This window comes from Nesoenas mayeri (assembly GCF_963082525.1).
Source record: "Nesoenas mayeri genome assembly, chromosome: 2".
Lineage (NCBI taxonomy): Eukaryota > Metazoa > Chordata > Aves > Columbiformes > Columbidae > Nesoenas > Nesoenas mayeri.
Genome location: NC_137543.1, coordinates 131,367,780 through 131,385,054, shown reverse-complemented (window position 1 = coordinate 131,385,054; position 17,275 = coordinate 131,367,780). Strand labels below are relative to the sequence as shown.

The window sequence follows — 17,275 nt, the reverse complement described above, 5'->3', positions numbered from 1 at the left end:
ACCCAAAATTGTGTTGCTCAGTTTCAAGATACTTTGAATCCCAAGACATTTTTTATAATTTGAGCTCAGTGTATAGCAGACTATATTAACCTGCAGAGTTCACTCATATTTGTAATTCAGTACTTCTGCCTGAAAAACCTATGAACACCTGCAAAAAGACAGAGGAGCATGTTCATCAGAATTAAAGGTACTGAACACAACTTTATTACTCAGATTCATGCAGTTTTAGTGTTTTCTGCTCTAAAATTAAAGCTAATAAATATATCCTTCAGTGTAACATCTGTGTACCATCCCACAGTGAAAAACATGGGCATTCATCAACTCTGTGCAATATAAATTTAAAAAAGCAAGACAGTGAAGTACTGAAGGATGTTTTCTATGTCACATGAAGAAATAGGAGAATTAATATGCAAGTCAGGAATAAAACACTGAAATGTTGAGAAGAAAAAAACCTATCAGATTCATTTTAATAAATTAAAATGATCAGCAAGTGTTACACGCAGGTTTTTTTTAAAGCTGGTGGATAGATATTTCAATGAGATGTTATTAAAAGGCTAAAAGCCTCTTCCTGACAATATTTGGAGACTTGCCATCTAATAGCAAACAGTCATGGACAAATAAGTTCTTCTTTTCAAATCCAACACTGTCTCTAAGTGTGTGGAGACATCATAGGAAGCCCCTGGGAATACTGTCTGTGTTTTGGATCACATAACAACTAAATGACTTTAAACTGTGGTTGTACTGGAATCTATGTCATACTAGGGGTTATATGAGGATACATAGGATAAAAGTTAAACAGATAGTGAACTGAACAAAACGAACCATATTACTATTTATCCATCTTTGATACTGTGTATATTTTGTATAGACTCATCTCATTCTAAATAAACACTACACTGTCCTCATGAAGGACACAGAGGCACGCTATGTTAGAATGAGTTATTTTCACAAATGTCTTTTCTATGTTAAAAGGAGGTCAGGCCAGAGAAATATGTTTTGCACTTGAAAGAAAATATGGAAATATCTAAGGCATTTTAAAACATGTAGAAGGCAATTCCACTGCTCTTTTACATACATAAGTTTTGTTTTTAAAAAAGTAAGAAGAGTTTTACAGAGAAGGAATAAGGGCACAATATGTCATACCATACATGTAGGACACAGACTGCCATTCCCACTCACCAAAACAGTAAGCCAGAAGTTAAGGCGTCTCCTCAGAATTTGAAGCTTGTTAATCCAGGGAGTGCCTTAACTAATACATTAGCTTTTCCATCTTGAGTTGGAGAACTTTTCCCCAGGACAATGTATCCAAGCCTATGAATTGTCAGAAAATGTTCTGGTTTCAAAAGAGGAAAAAAAAAAAAAGGTTAAAATCTTTTTTGCTGGCTCTACAGACAACTATAACATTTACATTTCACACTAAATATAGATACACTCATTCCCATTAAAAAAAATCCCTTACATGCACCCTTATATGTGGGAGATTTGAGGGATATTCTTGAGGTTGTTGTGTGGATGGGTTTCTATTAGATAGAGATTTATTTCTGAACTAGCCAAAGGAATCTCAAGGCCAGCCCGAAGGCTGAAAAACAGCACCTTGGAAAAACAGCAGTGAGACTGGGGCACGTGGACAGCTCGTGAACATGGACAATATCCAATCAGCTAATGCATGCTTGGAGCGTGAACGTGTGATCAGGAAATAACTGCCTATATAAGGAGGCTTGTTTCTGTAATAAATGGCTTTGCTTGAATTCATATTGGATTGTGTGGAGTCCATGATTTTTCACCCTCGCACTTATACACACACACATATATTTTACATGACATATGCAGAAAAAGACATAACAAAAAGTGTTAACAAAATAACAGAGTTACCTAAATATAAATTACATCCCTGCCAACATTCCCTGAAGTCTACATATTGCATTGAGTAGGCTACAGGTCATGCCTTTCTCCATGACAGTTCTTCCTAAGCAGCTCTTCCTCAAAAGGCGTTCATGGAGATGTAGACATAATTTGTGCTTTTTATATTTCATCTCCTCCTCTGTGGCTCTGGCCCTCCATTGTGTTTCTATTTAGAGAGTAAAAACACTTCTGCTTTAGTGTTTCTCTCTGTTTAATGCTGTTGTATAGCAGTCTATGGGTGTTGCCTAATTTGAAAGCCTTGGCCACTTAAAACGCGGCTGTGAGCAGCAGTTGCTAAGAAACTACAACTTAACTGCTTTCAAATACAGTTCTACTAAAGTGCAATTACCCACACCTGCTATTATTATTTATATGAGCTAATGTGTAATTCCTTCTTCACCACACTGGACACGTCCTCTCTTACCTCTCATTGCACTAAGCCCTGTCTTTCCAGCAACTTGTGAGATCATCTTATCTAGACAAACATTTTAAAACCACCCCTATATCCTGAATATTTCCCATGCAGGGGAATGTGTCACAAAACTTAGTGTAGCTCAGCACAAGACAGAGCATAAATGCCCAGCAGGTCACCACTATTACGAGGCAGAGCCTCCAATGAAATTTTACCTCTGGAGAGACTGAACAGCTGAATAGGAGGTGCATGGGCATTTTTAAATTGAAGAAATCTTTTTTGCAGTAATAAAATATTTAACTAAAAAGTAAGTGGACCATTTAGTAACTCCGCTTCTATTAAGTCAGCCTCTAATATTTTGTTATATGAACAAAATGCCAGTAATAAGCAATATACATTTGAGAGGAATGGGTGTCTTTTGAGTTGAAGACTTTTGTCTTAACCTTTCTTTATCATGTAAACATCTATTGGTGTCTCTTGAATAACGAGGGTATCTTTTATAGTATCTTGGCTGTATTCCACATCAGCTCAGACCATTGTGTTTACTAAGTAATTTCAACTATGTGAATTAGATGCCTTATTCTTTGCTTCCTGGAGATTAATGCAGACACCTTGTAGCCAATCAAGCAAGGACTTGAATAAGAGATCAGTTTTGAGCAAATAATGGGAGTGAACAATTAAAATGCAAAGAATTTGTAAAGCTTGATGCCTGGCCTTTGTATGCAACAGGAGGTGAACCAGCATGCAGCAACACAGGGTAGTAGGGGGATAACAACATTAAGAAAAGCATGGCACCTCTCCATAGGTGGGAAAAGTCAGGCTTACTTACCTCTTTGCTTCCACTGTGCTGTCACTTAGAGCTAACTAGACATAAACCAGTTAACGGCATCTGCAGAGAGGAAGATGTATCAGCCCCAGACCAGTTGTGTGTTCAAACAGCCCTAATCTTCTGGAGAGCCCTTTGCTTGTACCCGAAGATTCAGAAATACTGGAAATGGGGCTTACATCATTCACATAGGTTCACACACAATAGAGAATGTGAGAGAAAATAAGAGAAGGGGAGAAAATCCATATCTTATCTAATAAATACCCACACATCCAGGCAGACTTTCTATATTTCCAAGCTGTTTGAAAGAAAGTTATATTTTCTAGTGCAAATCTCAATGTAAACCCATCTTGATAGTCATTGAATCACTAGTCATTTAAGTTAAACTACTTTATTTTTAACATCTGGTTTGTAATCAGAGTACAATTACTTGTCTCAATGCTGAGTTTGGATATCTGTTCTCCATGTATATAGGTTTCTGATACCATGATGTTGAAATACTTCTGTGGCATAGTGAGACAACACATGCTGCATTAGACTGCAGAGGTAAACAATGAGATTTGTAGCTGCATGTCATTGTTAATTACACAAAGAAAAGCTTTGGGAATGGTACAGTAAACAGATGGTTATTTGTAAATCTCTCATTTTCTGGTTTTGACTCCTAAAACATGTAATATAAATGTGGTCATGTTTTCTTGCATGAAAATGACAGTAAGTTTTATATATATATATATATATATATATATAAAGAAAAAAGAGTAAGTTCTATATCCAAACATGTCATTGTGCAGTTTTTTGTAAAGACAAAGAGACAAAGATGCACTTTCTTCCCTAAAAGAAAGTCTCTAGAGTCTACAGTTTCTTTCAAATAGTTTTATCTTCATTAACAAATATTTTGACATCTCTAGATCACTTAATAACATATCATAATAATATATTCCAGCAGAACTTCAAAACATTTACTGCATAACTACAGCAAACTAACCTCATGATTTTGACAAGTCCTTTTTATGACTGAAAAAAAGAAAAAAACACAAAGCTCTGTTTCAAAGTGATATGGGGATAATAAGCCTGAAGGTATCATTTGAATGACCACCTTTGGAGACACATTGTCTCATGGCATGCCCCATATTGCCCAGGACACTTGCAGAGACATTGCAGTGCCAGGGCGGCACAGGACCAGCAGCCCCTGCCGCCCTGCTGTGATGGGCCATGGGGCAGAGGAGGTACATGCCAATGGACCACCAAGTGTTTCCAACCTCCAGTTCCAGACACACATTATAATTCACAATCTGAATGCAACACAGAAGCACTAGATTGATTGCCATTTTTTAACAGATTTATCATAAGTGTAAGATGTTAGGCATTAGGTTGTGCCTTTAAGACTACTTTGAAGGAGACAGCGGGTGGCAGAAGGGCAACAGACTACAGAGTTCCCAGGTGCATTCCTATATATCCAGACATATCTAGCTCTTTAAAAATTGTTTCACCTGTGTGAAATTTCTTCAGCTTTACTTTTGGATGGATTAGAAATTCATTCTTCATCATATCCCCTTTGCCACCTGAAGCAGAGACCATAAACCACACAACTAATAAATCTAGGGATTCAAACAGCAGCCCTTGGCTGCCACCTAAAGGTTTGATATACTCTTTTGGAGGAATACTATCAGACTCCCATTCCTGTGTTTGGAATGGAAAAATGCTTGCCTACTATTGTTACAGACAGCCCCTACAGCCGCTGTTGCTGAAAGAGATTAAAGGAGAAAAAAATGCTCTAGTATAAAAAAACAAAACAAAACAAAACAAAGCAAAACAAAAAAAAAAAAAACAAGAAACAACAACAACAAAAAAAACCCAACCAACCAAACAAACAAAAAACCAAACCAAAACAAAAAAACCCCAACCTATTAGCCCAACAGTGCTCCAGAAAGAATGATTTCTTCTCTCTGCATATACTTTGGATTTGAAAGCCAAACTGAAAAATGGGAAAAAAAATGTATACATTACTTGGTTTTGGTATATAAGAAAGCTGGAAAAAAAGAAACAATATAAAAAAAGCATAAACTACTCAACAATGGATTGCTCAGGAGCAAAAGGGGGTGGTGTGGCCAGCCACCATCTGGGTAACACGACAGGGACTGCAGGCAGGTTGTGCAGGTCTCATGCTCTCCACAGAGGAGAGATTTCTCTCTCTGGGCACTCTTCAGAAATTCAAGCTACCTGAAAATAGTAGGAGCTCAGATGAGAAAGAAAACCCTAGCCACGAACTCCTTTTTGCACCAACAGACAGAATTCTGCCTCAACACTCTATCTAGCACTGTATCTAGCTACCTCTATCTGTAATTTTCATCAATTAACTCAAAATCATTCTTATACCCAGTGTCTGTACTAGATAGGCAATACTGACTTCTTTCACAGACAGTTTGAATCTACTACAAATTTTTCAATTGCAATGAACTACTAATTTTACGTAATGAAATAACATGTTAGGAAAACTTTTTCAAATGTATCTGTGTATCTAGAATTCATAACATTATAAAATGAATGTCATGTTTTCATCCTTACATAAGTGGAACTTATCCAAACGTTTTGGTAGGCAATAGAACATAGAGTGAGGATCTGAATAAGGAGAAAGAGGGTTCTGAAGTGATGTGGCCATGTAGTATAAATGTAAAACTACCAGAGAATCAACCTACAGTTTGAAATGAAGTTGTACTCAACTTTTTAGTGTTAGAGTAATATTAATGCACATTCTTTTTATCATTTCTGTGATATGTTTATCATGTATGTCTTACATCCTGGAACACAAACAGCAAACAAAAGAACAATTTAGGCAGGAGATATTTCAAGAGAAAAGAACAACTCTACTATCATAGGCTCAAAGAATTTCTGGGCAACAAAGAAGTATATTTCTTCTGGTTTTGATTTTGAAGTCTAACCCTGATTTATACATCCAACTCCATTTTGACTCCCAACAGGATCTGATCTGTTTTATTTTCAGTTTATCCTCTCCTACAGGAATTACACCTCTCATGTTCTTATAGGGAAGGGGACTGACCAACTGACAACAGTGCACTAACAAACAGACCAAGAGTCTACAGAGAACTAGCGGTTTCCACCCACACATGGGAAGAAGCTTAGTGACAGCATCATTTTGGCCCCAACTGCAAAAATGAAAACCCACAAGTAATCAGTAAATCCATAACTGTGCGTTTTCAAGCTATGATCATAGCGTATTTACAGTATTCCCTGGGAGACAGTTAATGGCTAAGAGCAAAAGATCTAGTAATTCTCTTCTGTTTTTTTCAGGGGACTATGTGTCTGTCTCCAGTGGAACACACAGTTCTATTTGAGTTTATTACATTGATCATGCCTCTTGAGATCATAACCTTCCATGGCAGTTACCATGATGACTGTGCATAGGTAAGGTGCATGTCACTGGTATTTGTACTGCTTATGGTGACAGCTGTTCTCTCTTTTACTTCAGTTTTGAACCTGTATTTTCCTGTTGAGCATCATGAAATTTTAGTTTAATTTGATATAATGTAATCCTTATTGGTTTCAGAGTCAGCCAGGACACATCTTCTTCAAATTAATATTTTGTGTTTCATTTTCTTCCAAGGTCAAGTCATACAGTTTTTTTAATTACCTATAGAAGTGTGGACACTTAGAAGACTGATAGAATTTAAATCAAGAAAGAATTATAATGATCATCTTTTCTGACCTTCTGTGTTGTGCAGGCTATATATACAACTTCACCTAGCAATTTCTCCATTAACCCTAACACTTTTGTTTGACCTATAGTCTGTCTCTTATACAACTGTTTGGTCTTGAATTAAAGACCATGCATGATGGTAAATGGTGCCAAAAAAGATGTTTAATTAGAAACATTTTTCTTCAAACACAGTTAGGCTTACTAAATTGTTTTGTAACCTCTATTTCCCCTCACCTTCCAGTGTTCATTAGTGTGTCATGTCACATAAGGATTATTTGCTGTTAAAGTATCATTAACCGGGTCCTAAAGGAACAAATTACTAGTTTGGCTGTAACTTAATTATGTAAAACATTTTCCATTTGAGATTAAAAGTCTGGCAAATCTTAAAGTAGCTGTGTACTCTAATCAAATATATGCTAACAGTGTGACCTTAATTTTGGTCCTTAGTTTATACCGACTCTTCAAATACTGTTGAACAATTCAATTACTTCTAGACTGCCTCAATTTGGGCTAGAAGTACTTGTCCCTAACAAAGGCGTATCTGTCGATTAGCAACACATGGATCCCATAGTCCCTCTCTTGTGCCTTATTCTGACTTCAGCAACAATCGGTACCAGATGCTTCAGCAAAGGTAGAAATCATCTTCAAAGGACCACATCACTATATGGCTGCAGGGGAAATTTCTCTGCGGCCCCAGACAGTGACTGGTTCTTGTTCTGAAGTATGAAAGCTTATCTCTGTTATGTACTTCTATCCTGGCTAGTGTAAGGGCACATAAAATGCATATAAATACCTTATCTATCTCTAAATCCTACAAAGTTCCCATCTGAAGCCAATGAATTCCACAGTTTAATTATATATTATTTTAAAAAGAGTCTTAGCTTTATCAGAGCATGAAGGAAAAACAGTAAAACCAATAACTATAGCTCTACTGGATCCTGGAATTGGACATGGGAAGATTTATTGATATGAATTAAAAAAAAATCAGAAGTAGGGATCTCTTTCAGAAGAAGGGATGAATTTGTGTGAGGTGCTGCCCAAACATGCATGCTCCTATGCCAAAGTGATAACAATCTAAGGATAAGCAGGATGTGAGAGGTGAGGAGACATATATACAGACACATATTTGAAATAATTACAAAAATCCGTAAGTAATGGGGTTTTTAATTATTTCTGAATGTCCCCATCTGCCTCCATTCTTTCTCAATTTCACTGTTAAATATTTCTTGATTTATTTTAGATGTCACATTAGCAGTGAGTCTTGAGCAACAATCTCGTGAGAGAGGGGATGGGATATGCAGATAAATACCCCACAGAGAGCATCCTGGCTGTAATGTGCACACCACATTTCAAGGCTCGGGACAAGAACAGATGAAATCCTATCAGAGAGGCTCAAAACCTTTGATAACTCTGGAAAAATACACCATCCCTGTCCCTGTTCCCCATCCCTCTCAGTTCCCCACTCTGCCACACACATACACACGGTGTTTGCCTGTGGGATTTTTCCACTCGATGACCACTGTGCAATGTACCAGATTGAGCAGCTTAACTATGGACAGGAACAATGATTTGTACTCGTCCATCACCCGGTTACAAACTTCTGCATTGTAACTGTAGGATACATTTGACCCTGATCTATAGAGGCCCTGTTGTGCTAAAAATAAACTTTAATTTCTGTTAAACAACACTAGTGCTGTTTCTAAACCACAACTTAACTTTCCTTTTCAACCTCTAACACTTAATTTCCTCAATAGTTTCTCAGGAGGAACTTCAATCTTTCAGAAGTCCCAAGAAATATTTCCTGCTATTTGTCCACTAAATTCTACCTTTTTTCTACCATTTCCTTGTAAAACATTACATAGGAAATCTCTGGGAAATACGAATGAGCTAATGGTGACAGGAGTTTACCTGGGAATTTTCTCTAAAAACTTTACACAGTGTTGTCAGGCCTGCTGTATTATTATGGAATACTTAATCTCCGCCTTTGGTAACTCAATATCTTAGATCCGGGTGATAAAGAAAGGATGAAATCACCATGGGAAGAGGATGAGGGAGAAATTGCAGTGCTGCTTGAGACAGACCTTGGGACTCCATTAGAGAAGTGAAAGAAGCAGAGAGGGTGGAGATGAGGAAAGCAAGAGGCCCGTGAAGCATCTGAGAATCCATCCGAAGTGACTGGAAAGAAAAAAACAAAACAAAACAAAACAAAAAACAAAAACATGAGAACAGTAAAAAAGTAATTTTAATGCAGTGGAGGAGGGAAACAGAATGGGAGTAATAGTCTTCAAAGAAAAAAAAAAACAAGAGAAAAAACTAAATTTTGAGGAAGAAGAAAATGAAACAACACAAGGTGTAACAGTCACTTGATTGGCACCTAAGCTGGCTCTCAGCACTAAGTGTAGATTACATACCTTTTTCAAGTACCAGAGAGAAAGGTAGGAGACAGGCAATAAGAACAGAAGAAAATGGGTGGAGGCAAAAGAAAAACACATGGAGTGCCAGCATAATGTGGATAGTTTCAGCTTGCAATAATACAAAAATAGTCTAATAGAAGCGTGTGACTGTTGCTGAACTTCACAGTGGCTGTTGCTTCTCTGTTGGAAAAAAAGTGGTGTTTGTGTCAAAAACTATCATTTGAAATGTATATTTTCAGAAGAGTTCAGAAGTCTTATCATCTGTGGATCTACACCTATATCTATCAAGAGGAAACCTGGCCTTCACCCATCCTCCATGGAGCTGGAAAACCACACAGTTAGCATCAAAATTATAATGGTTTGGGGTGGGCTGCAGTCCTCCATGAATATAAAACTACGTAAAATTACATGCTCTTCATTTTCTGTTAGTCAATGAAGGAAAACAGGAAAACGGCACAAAGATGAGTAACATAGAGTCTGATCTTCAGGCAAAAGTCCCACTGAAATTAGATTAATGAAATAACTTATCCAGCTTACTGCCCTTCTAACCTATTCCTTCCAGAAATCAAGCTGCAGTATCTGTAAATGTATTATTTAATATCAGAAAAATAATAATGACAGCATTTAGAAGAACCCTGGGTACGTTTTATACTTTAAAGACAAGCCATAGGGGAGCTCTTCTGTCTGAAATCAGAAAGGCTGTCATAGCACACCACATGTTTATCTATCAAAAGGAAGAAAACACTTCTATCTGAAATACCAGTTCCGTCATATAAAAAAGCATCGTGGAAGTACCAAAAAATCTTAGCGTAGTGGTGTTCTTTAAAACGTTGCATGTGGCAACAATTAAAATGTTCTTCTTTTGGAACAGATCTGTTCAAATGAATATGCTGCTGGTTTTTTTTTTTTTTCAGTAAATACTTCCAGAAAGAGATTGAGCATTTCACTAAACAATCCTAAGCTTTGACCACTTGTTACAATATATGTTTTTATGCTTTTGAGCAACTTTGTTGGACTATAATGATAATTTCTTCTGCTTGCTCATTTCTAGAAAAATCATCCTACTCTTTCTTAAACAGAGGACAAGGCCACCTTCACTAAGGCCCCTCTCAATGCTAATTTACAGATCAGCTGTCTATACTGCAGAAGTACTAGAAAATTAGTTTATGCACATAGATTGAAGCACTGAGTTTGACCTAGTAAACCCTAAACAGACTGATATTTTACCTTTTCACCCAAGAAGACTGATATTTTACCTTTTCACCCAAGAAGCCACTGCTGTCTCTGCCTCAAATGGTGTGAGATCACAACCTCATTCTGACTCTTTCAGTTGAGAGTCCATCTGAATTGCAACTTTTTTCCTCATGGTGTGAAATATCTCAGGTTTATTGTCCTATAACACACACTTCTTCAGTGGGCTTCTAGCAAGCACTGAAGCATACAAGATCAAGATCTGGAATTTCTAGAGGACTACATACTCTATTTTTAATATACAAGTTCTAGAATGCAATGGGTTATATAAGAAAGGAAGATAAGTGTACTGTTGGGGTTTTGCAAGTAATTCTGTACAGAAAACTAAAAGGAGGGAATATTGCTGACACTTAGACCAGAAAAAGCTTCATCTTATATTTAAACCTCTACAAATAAATAGTGAATAAGAAGAACAGTTAGACACAATATACACAAATGTCACTAGGCTGGAATGTATGGACAATAGAAGGTGTTATTCCACCTGTCTTTGCATGACATTGACCAAACTGTTAGAGTCAAGAAGGTAAATTCAAAAAGATAATGCTTCAGATGTTCCCAGATTGTTTCATGTAGGCCTCTGGAGCCACTGAAGTTGCAAACCCAAGTAAGATTTGTAACCCCACATGAAGATGCCCTTGTGAAATCAATGGAAGCCTTCATATAATCATAGAATGTTCTAAGTTGGAAGGGATACACAAGGATCATCGAGTCCAACTCCATGAAAAACTCTAGGGTATTGGTCAGTTTGCATTATTGTTTTTTCCCTAAAATGCACCATTTTCTCTGTGCTATGTGCATCAGGAAGTTCAGTATCCTGTGGTAACTAAGGTAGGCATTAATGAAAAAAAAAAGAAAAATACTATTTTAGGGAGCAAATATTCCATTTTGAAAGTTGATGTTACTAGTTCTCACAGTGAGAACTGAGCCTAGAAATGAGAAACAAAGTATATAGTTTGACTATCTCATATGGAAATGCATCACAACTTTTTCAAAATTACAAAATTCCATTTTGCTAAAAATTTTGTATATGGTATTGGGCAGATGGAATTTTATATAGAATTTTACTGGATACAGAAAACGGTGCATTGTTCATAGTCTACACTACTGGGGGAGAGGCCTATGACCATTGGCAATCTGTTTCTTGGGAACAGCTATTGAATTTGAATTGTTCCATCATTTTAAATTGATCAGTTATAAAAGATTTACAAAATACACTGAATTATTTATATGAAACAGACACAGTCTAGATTCAAATATTGTGTAAAAAAATAACCCAAGCTATAGCAAATACAATTGTATCTGACACATAAGCATGTGACCCTTTTATTTAGTTATATAGCAAAGAAACACAATTCGCATGTCAGTGGGATCAAGTGAAGTCACCAAATCCAAAGTAATTACTGTACTCCAGCAAGATTTTACACTATTAAAATAGGGAAGTTGGAGGAAATTGCAATTAATTTAAGTACACAAAAATGCTTCCTATGGGGATTTTAATCGTCTCTAAGATGCCATGATAATGTAAGAAATCAAGTGACAAGCTAATAAACACATAAAACATATTTTAAAAGTTTTGATATTAGAAGTTGTAAAACACCATCACTCTTCCCTTTGTAGTCTTGGTTTGGACTCTCCCCCATGAAATGGCACATCAAAGATTGTTGGAAATGTTCAACCAAAAAAGGAACATGGTTTTTGTAAGAAATGTTTTGGGTTTTTTGATGAGCATTCATTGCAGATGCAACGTTTTCAAAACTGTTTCCTCAAAAGAGAGCTCATTCGCTAACACTATGATAGGCACTTATACTTTTTTTGCAATGAAGCAAATGTAAATACTGGAAAGAAACCACAGGTGTAAAACTTCAAGAAATTTGGTTTACATGTAACGTGAGAACAGAGAATTACATACTTTCTACCATAAAAATTTATAGAATAACTTGGGTTGGAAAAAGCCCCCCAAGACCCATCCAGCTCTCTGCTCAAAACAGGTCCAATCAGATCTGACTGCTCAGGGACTCTGCTGCTGAGTTTCAAATATCTCCAAGGATGGAGATTCCACAAGCACATTACTTCAAGCATTCATAGCCCTGTGGATAGGACAACAGACTGAGACTTAAACCCAGTTCTAGTGATCTTACACTCCTTGTTACAAGTCTCTTTGATTATTCAGTATCTCCATTTATAAAAATTTAATTATTATTCAAGTCTCTTGCATAATGTTGAGATGAGACCACATATTTTACATAAACTAGCAGAATACTTTGAACAATTATAGTGTCCTTAACTGATAGAGGCCTCAACTATTGGCACTTTCAGCTCTTGACTTCTTTGTTACTGCTGATACTGGTGACTTACTATTCAGGGTGCATAGTTCTCACCAAGTCTGACATCCTTTTCATTGTGTTCACAGTGTTTAAATTAATGACTAGAGTATGTTCATTCTGGTTACCTTATTCTGAGATTTTATAGGAAAATCATCCTTTTTTTCCCCCCATATTAGTCAGTAGGTGTTGTCTTTCTGCCCAGAATGTCAAATCCTTGGACATCATTCTGATCAGGAGTAGAGTGTGTTAAGACACTGTTTCCTATTTGTATGGTGAACAGTTCATGCTCAGGAATTCAAAAGATAATTAATGCTGTTGAGAACAGAGCCCTTTTCTTTGTGATGCTTACGATAATTCAAGTTCTGATCCGATTTGGAGATTCATACAGAATGTACCCATATGAAGTATTAGCTGTATTCTTCCTCCATCAGCACTACTTAGACTATGCAGGTGAAAATCCCAAAGTAGAGAGATCTCCATTTCAGTGACTTTTGCTTCCACTGGGATTTTGTTCAGATGTACTTTACTGAATTTCTTTATGTCTCATCCTGAACCCTTTTTTCCAGCTACATTTGAATCGCCATGAATTTGCAACTTCATAACCCAGGAGTTAAGACATAGTGTCTAGTAGGAGTAAACTGAGTGTACCTCATTTCAAAGTATAGCGCCCAGCTGAGCTCTCAGGGGACATGCAGCTCACCACTTAACATAGTTTGAAACCATGACCTCTGAAATCATAGAGCTTTTAAGTTAAGAGTGCCACAATATTTGAAGTCACATGAATGCCACCCTTTTTCTTACCATTACTGCATATGGCTTTCTCACATCCCATAGCCCCATTTGGGTGTTGGCTACCTGAGGACTGACACTGAAATGTCTGAAATGGGGGATTTTTCCGAGATGAAGCAGGAAGATGATACAGTGCTTAAAAACTCATGTGAGTACAGGACTGCTCCCTTGCCATCTCTTCTTCAGTGACCTTGAACAACCCCTTATGAGTTTAGTTTCTGACCTTTCACGTGCAGATGATAAACCATCCTTATGTCAGCTCCGAGAGGCTTAGCACATGGTCTGAAACCAAAGCAGTTTCATTTGTAAAGACTGTGAAACAGCACAGTATTTACACTGTCTGCACTTGCATGATTCATGAACCTCATACTCTGCGCAGGCAAACTTGGAGGCCGCGTTGAGATACTATTTTGGGATCCTGTGTTCACTGACATGTTCGGTAGTGACAGAAATGATGACACAGCGATAGCTATCGCTGGCTCTGTGCCCAGCCCAGAGGCGCCGAGGCCGGCACACCTACCGCCGCGGTGGGGCCCATAAGCCGGTGTGACAGGACGAGGTGCCCAGGTGCGTTTCACCTGCTGGGAAAACGCCACCCACCGCCTCCTGTGGGAGCGGAGCCCGGGGAAAAGCAATAAAATGAACGACAGGAGAGCCGGGGAGCGGAGCGGGGCTGGGCGGGCAGGAGAACGCACCTAGCCCCGGCGGGGCTTTCCTGGCCCGCACGGCGAGGTACTTTCCGCTCAGCCCAGGGCACGGTTAACCTTTGCGTTCCACCCACTTGACCCGGAGGGGTGGAAACTCCGAGCAGAAATTACTCGGGGGGGGTGATAGGCGCGATGAAAAGGGGATGAGGTATTTTTAGGTAACATGAAGTAATCGACAGCGGCAGGGGGGCACGGGGTGCGCTGTGGGAAGGCGGTTTGACGGCCCGCACCAGGGGCCGGGCGCGCTGCTGGCAGCAGGCGGAGGGACCCCACGAGCGGGGACTGGGCTGTCTCTGAGGTCGGGGACAGCGACCGGGGAACGGGAAAGAGGAGGAGGCGGGGGCGAGGGTCGCACGAGCGCCCGGTTGCGGCCACCAGTTTCACGCGGAGGGAGAGCCAGAGCGGCCGGCTGGGCGAGGAGCTGCTGACAGGACCGCCCTCCGCCGCGCGGGGCCGGGGGGCGGCGGGGGCGGGCGGCGCAGCGCCGTGCCCGCGGCCTTCGCCCGCCTCCCCGTGGCGAGGTCAGCTGCGGCGCGAACAATGGGCGCTGCGAGCGGCCGCTGAACAAAGAGGCGCGGGCGGGCGCAGTGACTTCATCGCGGGGGCCGGCACCGCCCCCGCCCGCCCCCGTCCGCGGAACCTGCCCCGCTGCCGTCTCTTAGCAACCGGGGGGGACCCGCGGGCCCGGCGCGCACCGACCGCCGCGGGGCCCGACGGCTCTGCGGGCCTGGGCGGCGGCGCGGGCCGCGCTCCCCTGCTCCCCTCCACCCCAGTCCCGCGACGTGGAGAAGTGGCCCCAACGGCAGCTTGGGCCGGCGGCGGGCAGCGCCCACCTGGCGGTGCGCGACGGGGGCGGGCGGGGGGCGGCAGCCGGGGAAGGCGGGGACCGCCGCCGGGCGGTTGTTCCCCTGAAGGAGGTGCGGAACCGCCGCCGCTCCCCGCGCCGTGCCAAGTGCCTCTCCGCGGCGGGGCGCCCCTTGAGCGCCGGGCTGGAGGCGGAGGAGGGAGCAGCTCTCCGCGCTTGGCCGGGGCCCCGCCGCCACCGCTGCCGCCGGGCAGCGGCCTCTCGCGGGGCACGGAGGCGCAGCGGGCGCTGCCCCTGAGATGCGGCGTCCCGCGCCCGCCCCGCCGCCGCCGGCCGCCCTACCTGTGCCGGGCCCGCCGCCGCCCCTCCCCCGGCCCCGCCGCCGCCCCCGCGGGGGCCGGGACTGAGCGCGCCGCGGCGCCGAGACGCGGCCCCGAGGAGAGGGCGAGGGAGCGGTGCCGGCCGCGGCGCATGATGTGGGTGCCGCTGCTGGCGTGCCTCACCGCGGGGATCATCTCCGTGCCCAAGTGCCAGCGCGGCCCCGGACCCCTCCTGGGGGCGGCCCGGCTGCTGGCGGCCGTGCCGGGACTCTGCCAGCGCCGTAAGTTGCCGAGCCCCGCGGGCTACTCGCCGTGCCCTTGGCTGGTTTGGGCTGTGGTGGTTGGGTTTGGTTTTCGCACGGCGGCCGTGCGCGGGCGGAGGGCATGACCAGGCTCGGCGGCTACTCCGGGGCACAGCCCTGACAGCCGGGCCGGCCCGGCGCCGCGGGCACACGGTGGCCCGGCCGGCCCGGCGGAGCTGGCGAGCGGCGGGTACCTGAGGGGAGGGCGGCTGGCCCTTGCCCAAACTTCGCACTGCTTGAGCGCCATTAGTGCGAGCTCGTGTTCTAATTGTCCATCCCGGAGGCATCCAGCTTTGACAGAGCCGTGACAGCTCCCTGGGGGTATGGGGAGCCCACGGGGAGTGTCGCGTTCCAGCGTGCTGCGGGTCTTGAAGTGCCCGATCACTCCCTGCAAGCCTCCGAGGAACAGCTCACAGACCCCTCGGGGGATCACAAGCTGCGGATGGACAGTTCTTAAGGATGAATACACTCGTTTTTACATCCTTTATAAGGCATTAAGTGGCAGAGTTAAAAATGGTTAGAGTTACGAGAAGATTTTACCTTGGGGCGCGGTGTATCCTGACACAGTACTGGTGGTGGCCAAGGCTCTCGTAAATGTGGGTAAACTCAAATCGTGGAAGGGCTTCCAAAACCCCCGGGCATCAGGTTTGATGCATGCAAGGTGAGAGAACTCTGTGCAAATGTTCCCTAGATCGTACAGCAGTTGATCAGTCAGAGCCATCAGGATAGTCAAGTGTTTTTAAAGGATCTTAATTTCAACTAGTAGTCAGAAAAGCAGATCAAGTTGTCAATCACTTTTCCTTTTTTTTTTTTTTCTTTTCCCCTTGTGGAGTGATTGCATATCCCAAGTTTAAGCCTGGACTTAATTTAAAATGTTAACATGTAACCTCTAAAAATAAGATTCACAATGAGAACAATGTATTAGTCTTAAGTTCTTTATTGCATATGTGACAAATTCATGCCTAATTCAGTGGGATTCACCCAGTGCTATTAAAAACAATGGAATAATTTGTTAACTTTCGTAGGATAATTTATTTTGCTTTTTTTGGCTTCATATTTTGAATTCAAAACCAAACTAAATGTCAATAGGAAAAATAAAATGTAATATTATTAAATTTCTTATGAAACATGACATCTTGTATTTAGTATCCCACACTGGTTTTTATGCAATGTAATTGAGTTGAAAGGCTAATTGAAACTTTATGGAGAGGATAGTTCTGTGTCTGAGTGCAGTGTTGTGCTTGCTCATGAGTATAGCTCCTGGATGCACACTAGTGGAAATTAATGCATCAGAACAGAATGCCATAGGGGAAGGTTGTGCATGGGGCTTTTTCTCCAAAGGATGCTTACTCTCTTTGTTGTGCTTGATTGTGAAAATTTACATGGGTGATAACGTCATGGGTTACGTGTTTATTGTGACAATAGCTCCCAGATTGGGCAGACTATAACTCAGATAGACTTTGTTTTTTCCTCTTCATTTGAAACCTCTGCTAATTTATGAAAGCTGA

At 41.6% G+C, this 17,275-nt stretch overlaps 2 protein-coding genes across 2 annotated transcripts in view; one reads left to right on the top strand and one right to left on the bottom strand.

Annotated features, from left to right (window-relative positions):
- The window catches only part of MACC1 (MET transcriptional regulator MACC1), a gene marked incomplete at its 5' end in the record, with an annotated part of 80,043 nt that extends 66,359 nt beyond the window's left edge, over positions 1-13,684 (bottom strand). Inside the window, one exon of the mRNA XM_080364205.1 lies at positions 13,646-13,684. Coding sequence (XP_080220331.1) covers positions 13,646-13,684 — 39 coding nt within the window. The remainder of the gene's footprint in view (positions 1-13,645) is intronic.
- A 1,932-nt stretch (positions 13,685-15,616) lies between these two features.
- The window catches only part of ITGB8 (integrin subunit beta 8), a gene marked incomplete at its 5' end in the record, with an annotated part of 40,583 nt that continues 38,924 nt past the window's right edge, over positions 15,617-17,275 (top strand). The window contains one exon of the mRNA XM_080339844.1: positions 15,617-15,746. Coding sequence (XP_080195970.1) covers positions 15,617-15,746 — 130 coding nt within the window. The remainder of the gene's footprint in view (positions 15,747-17,275) is intronic.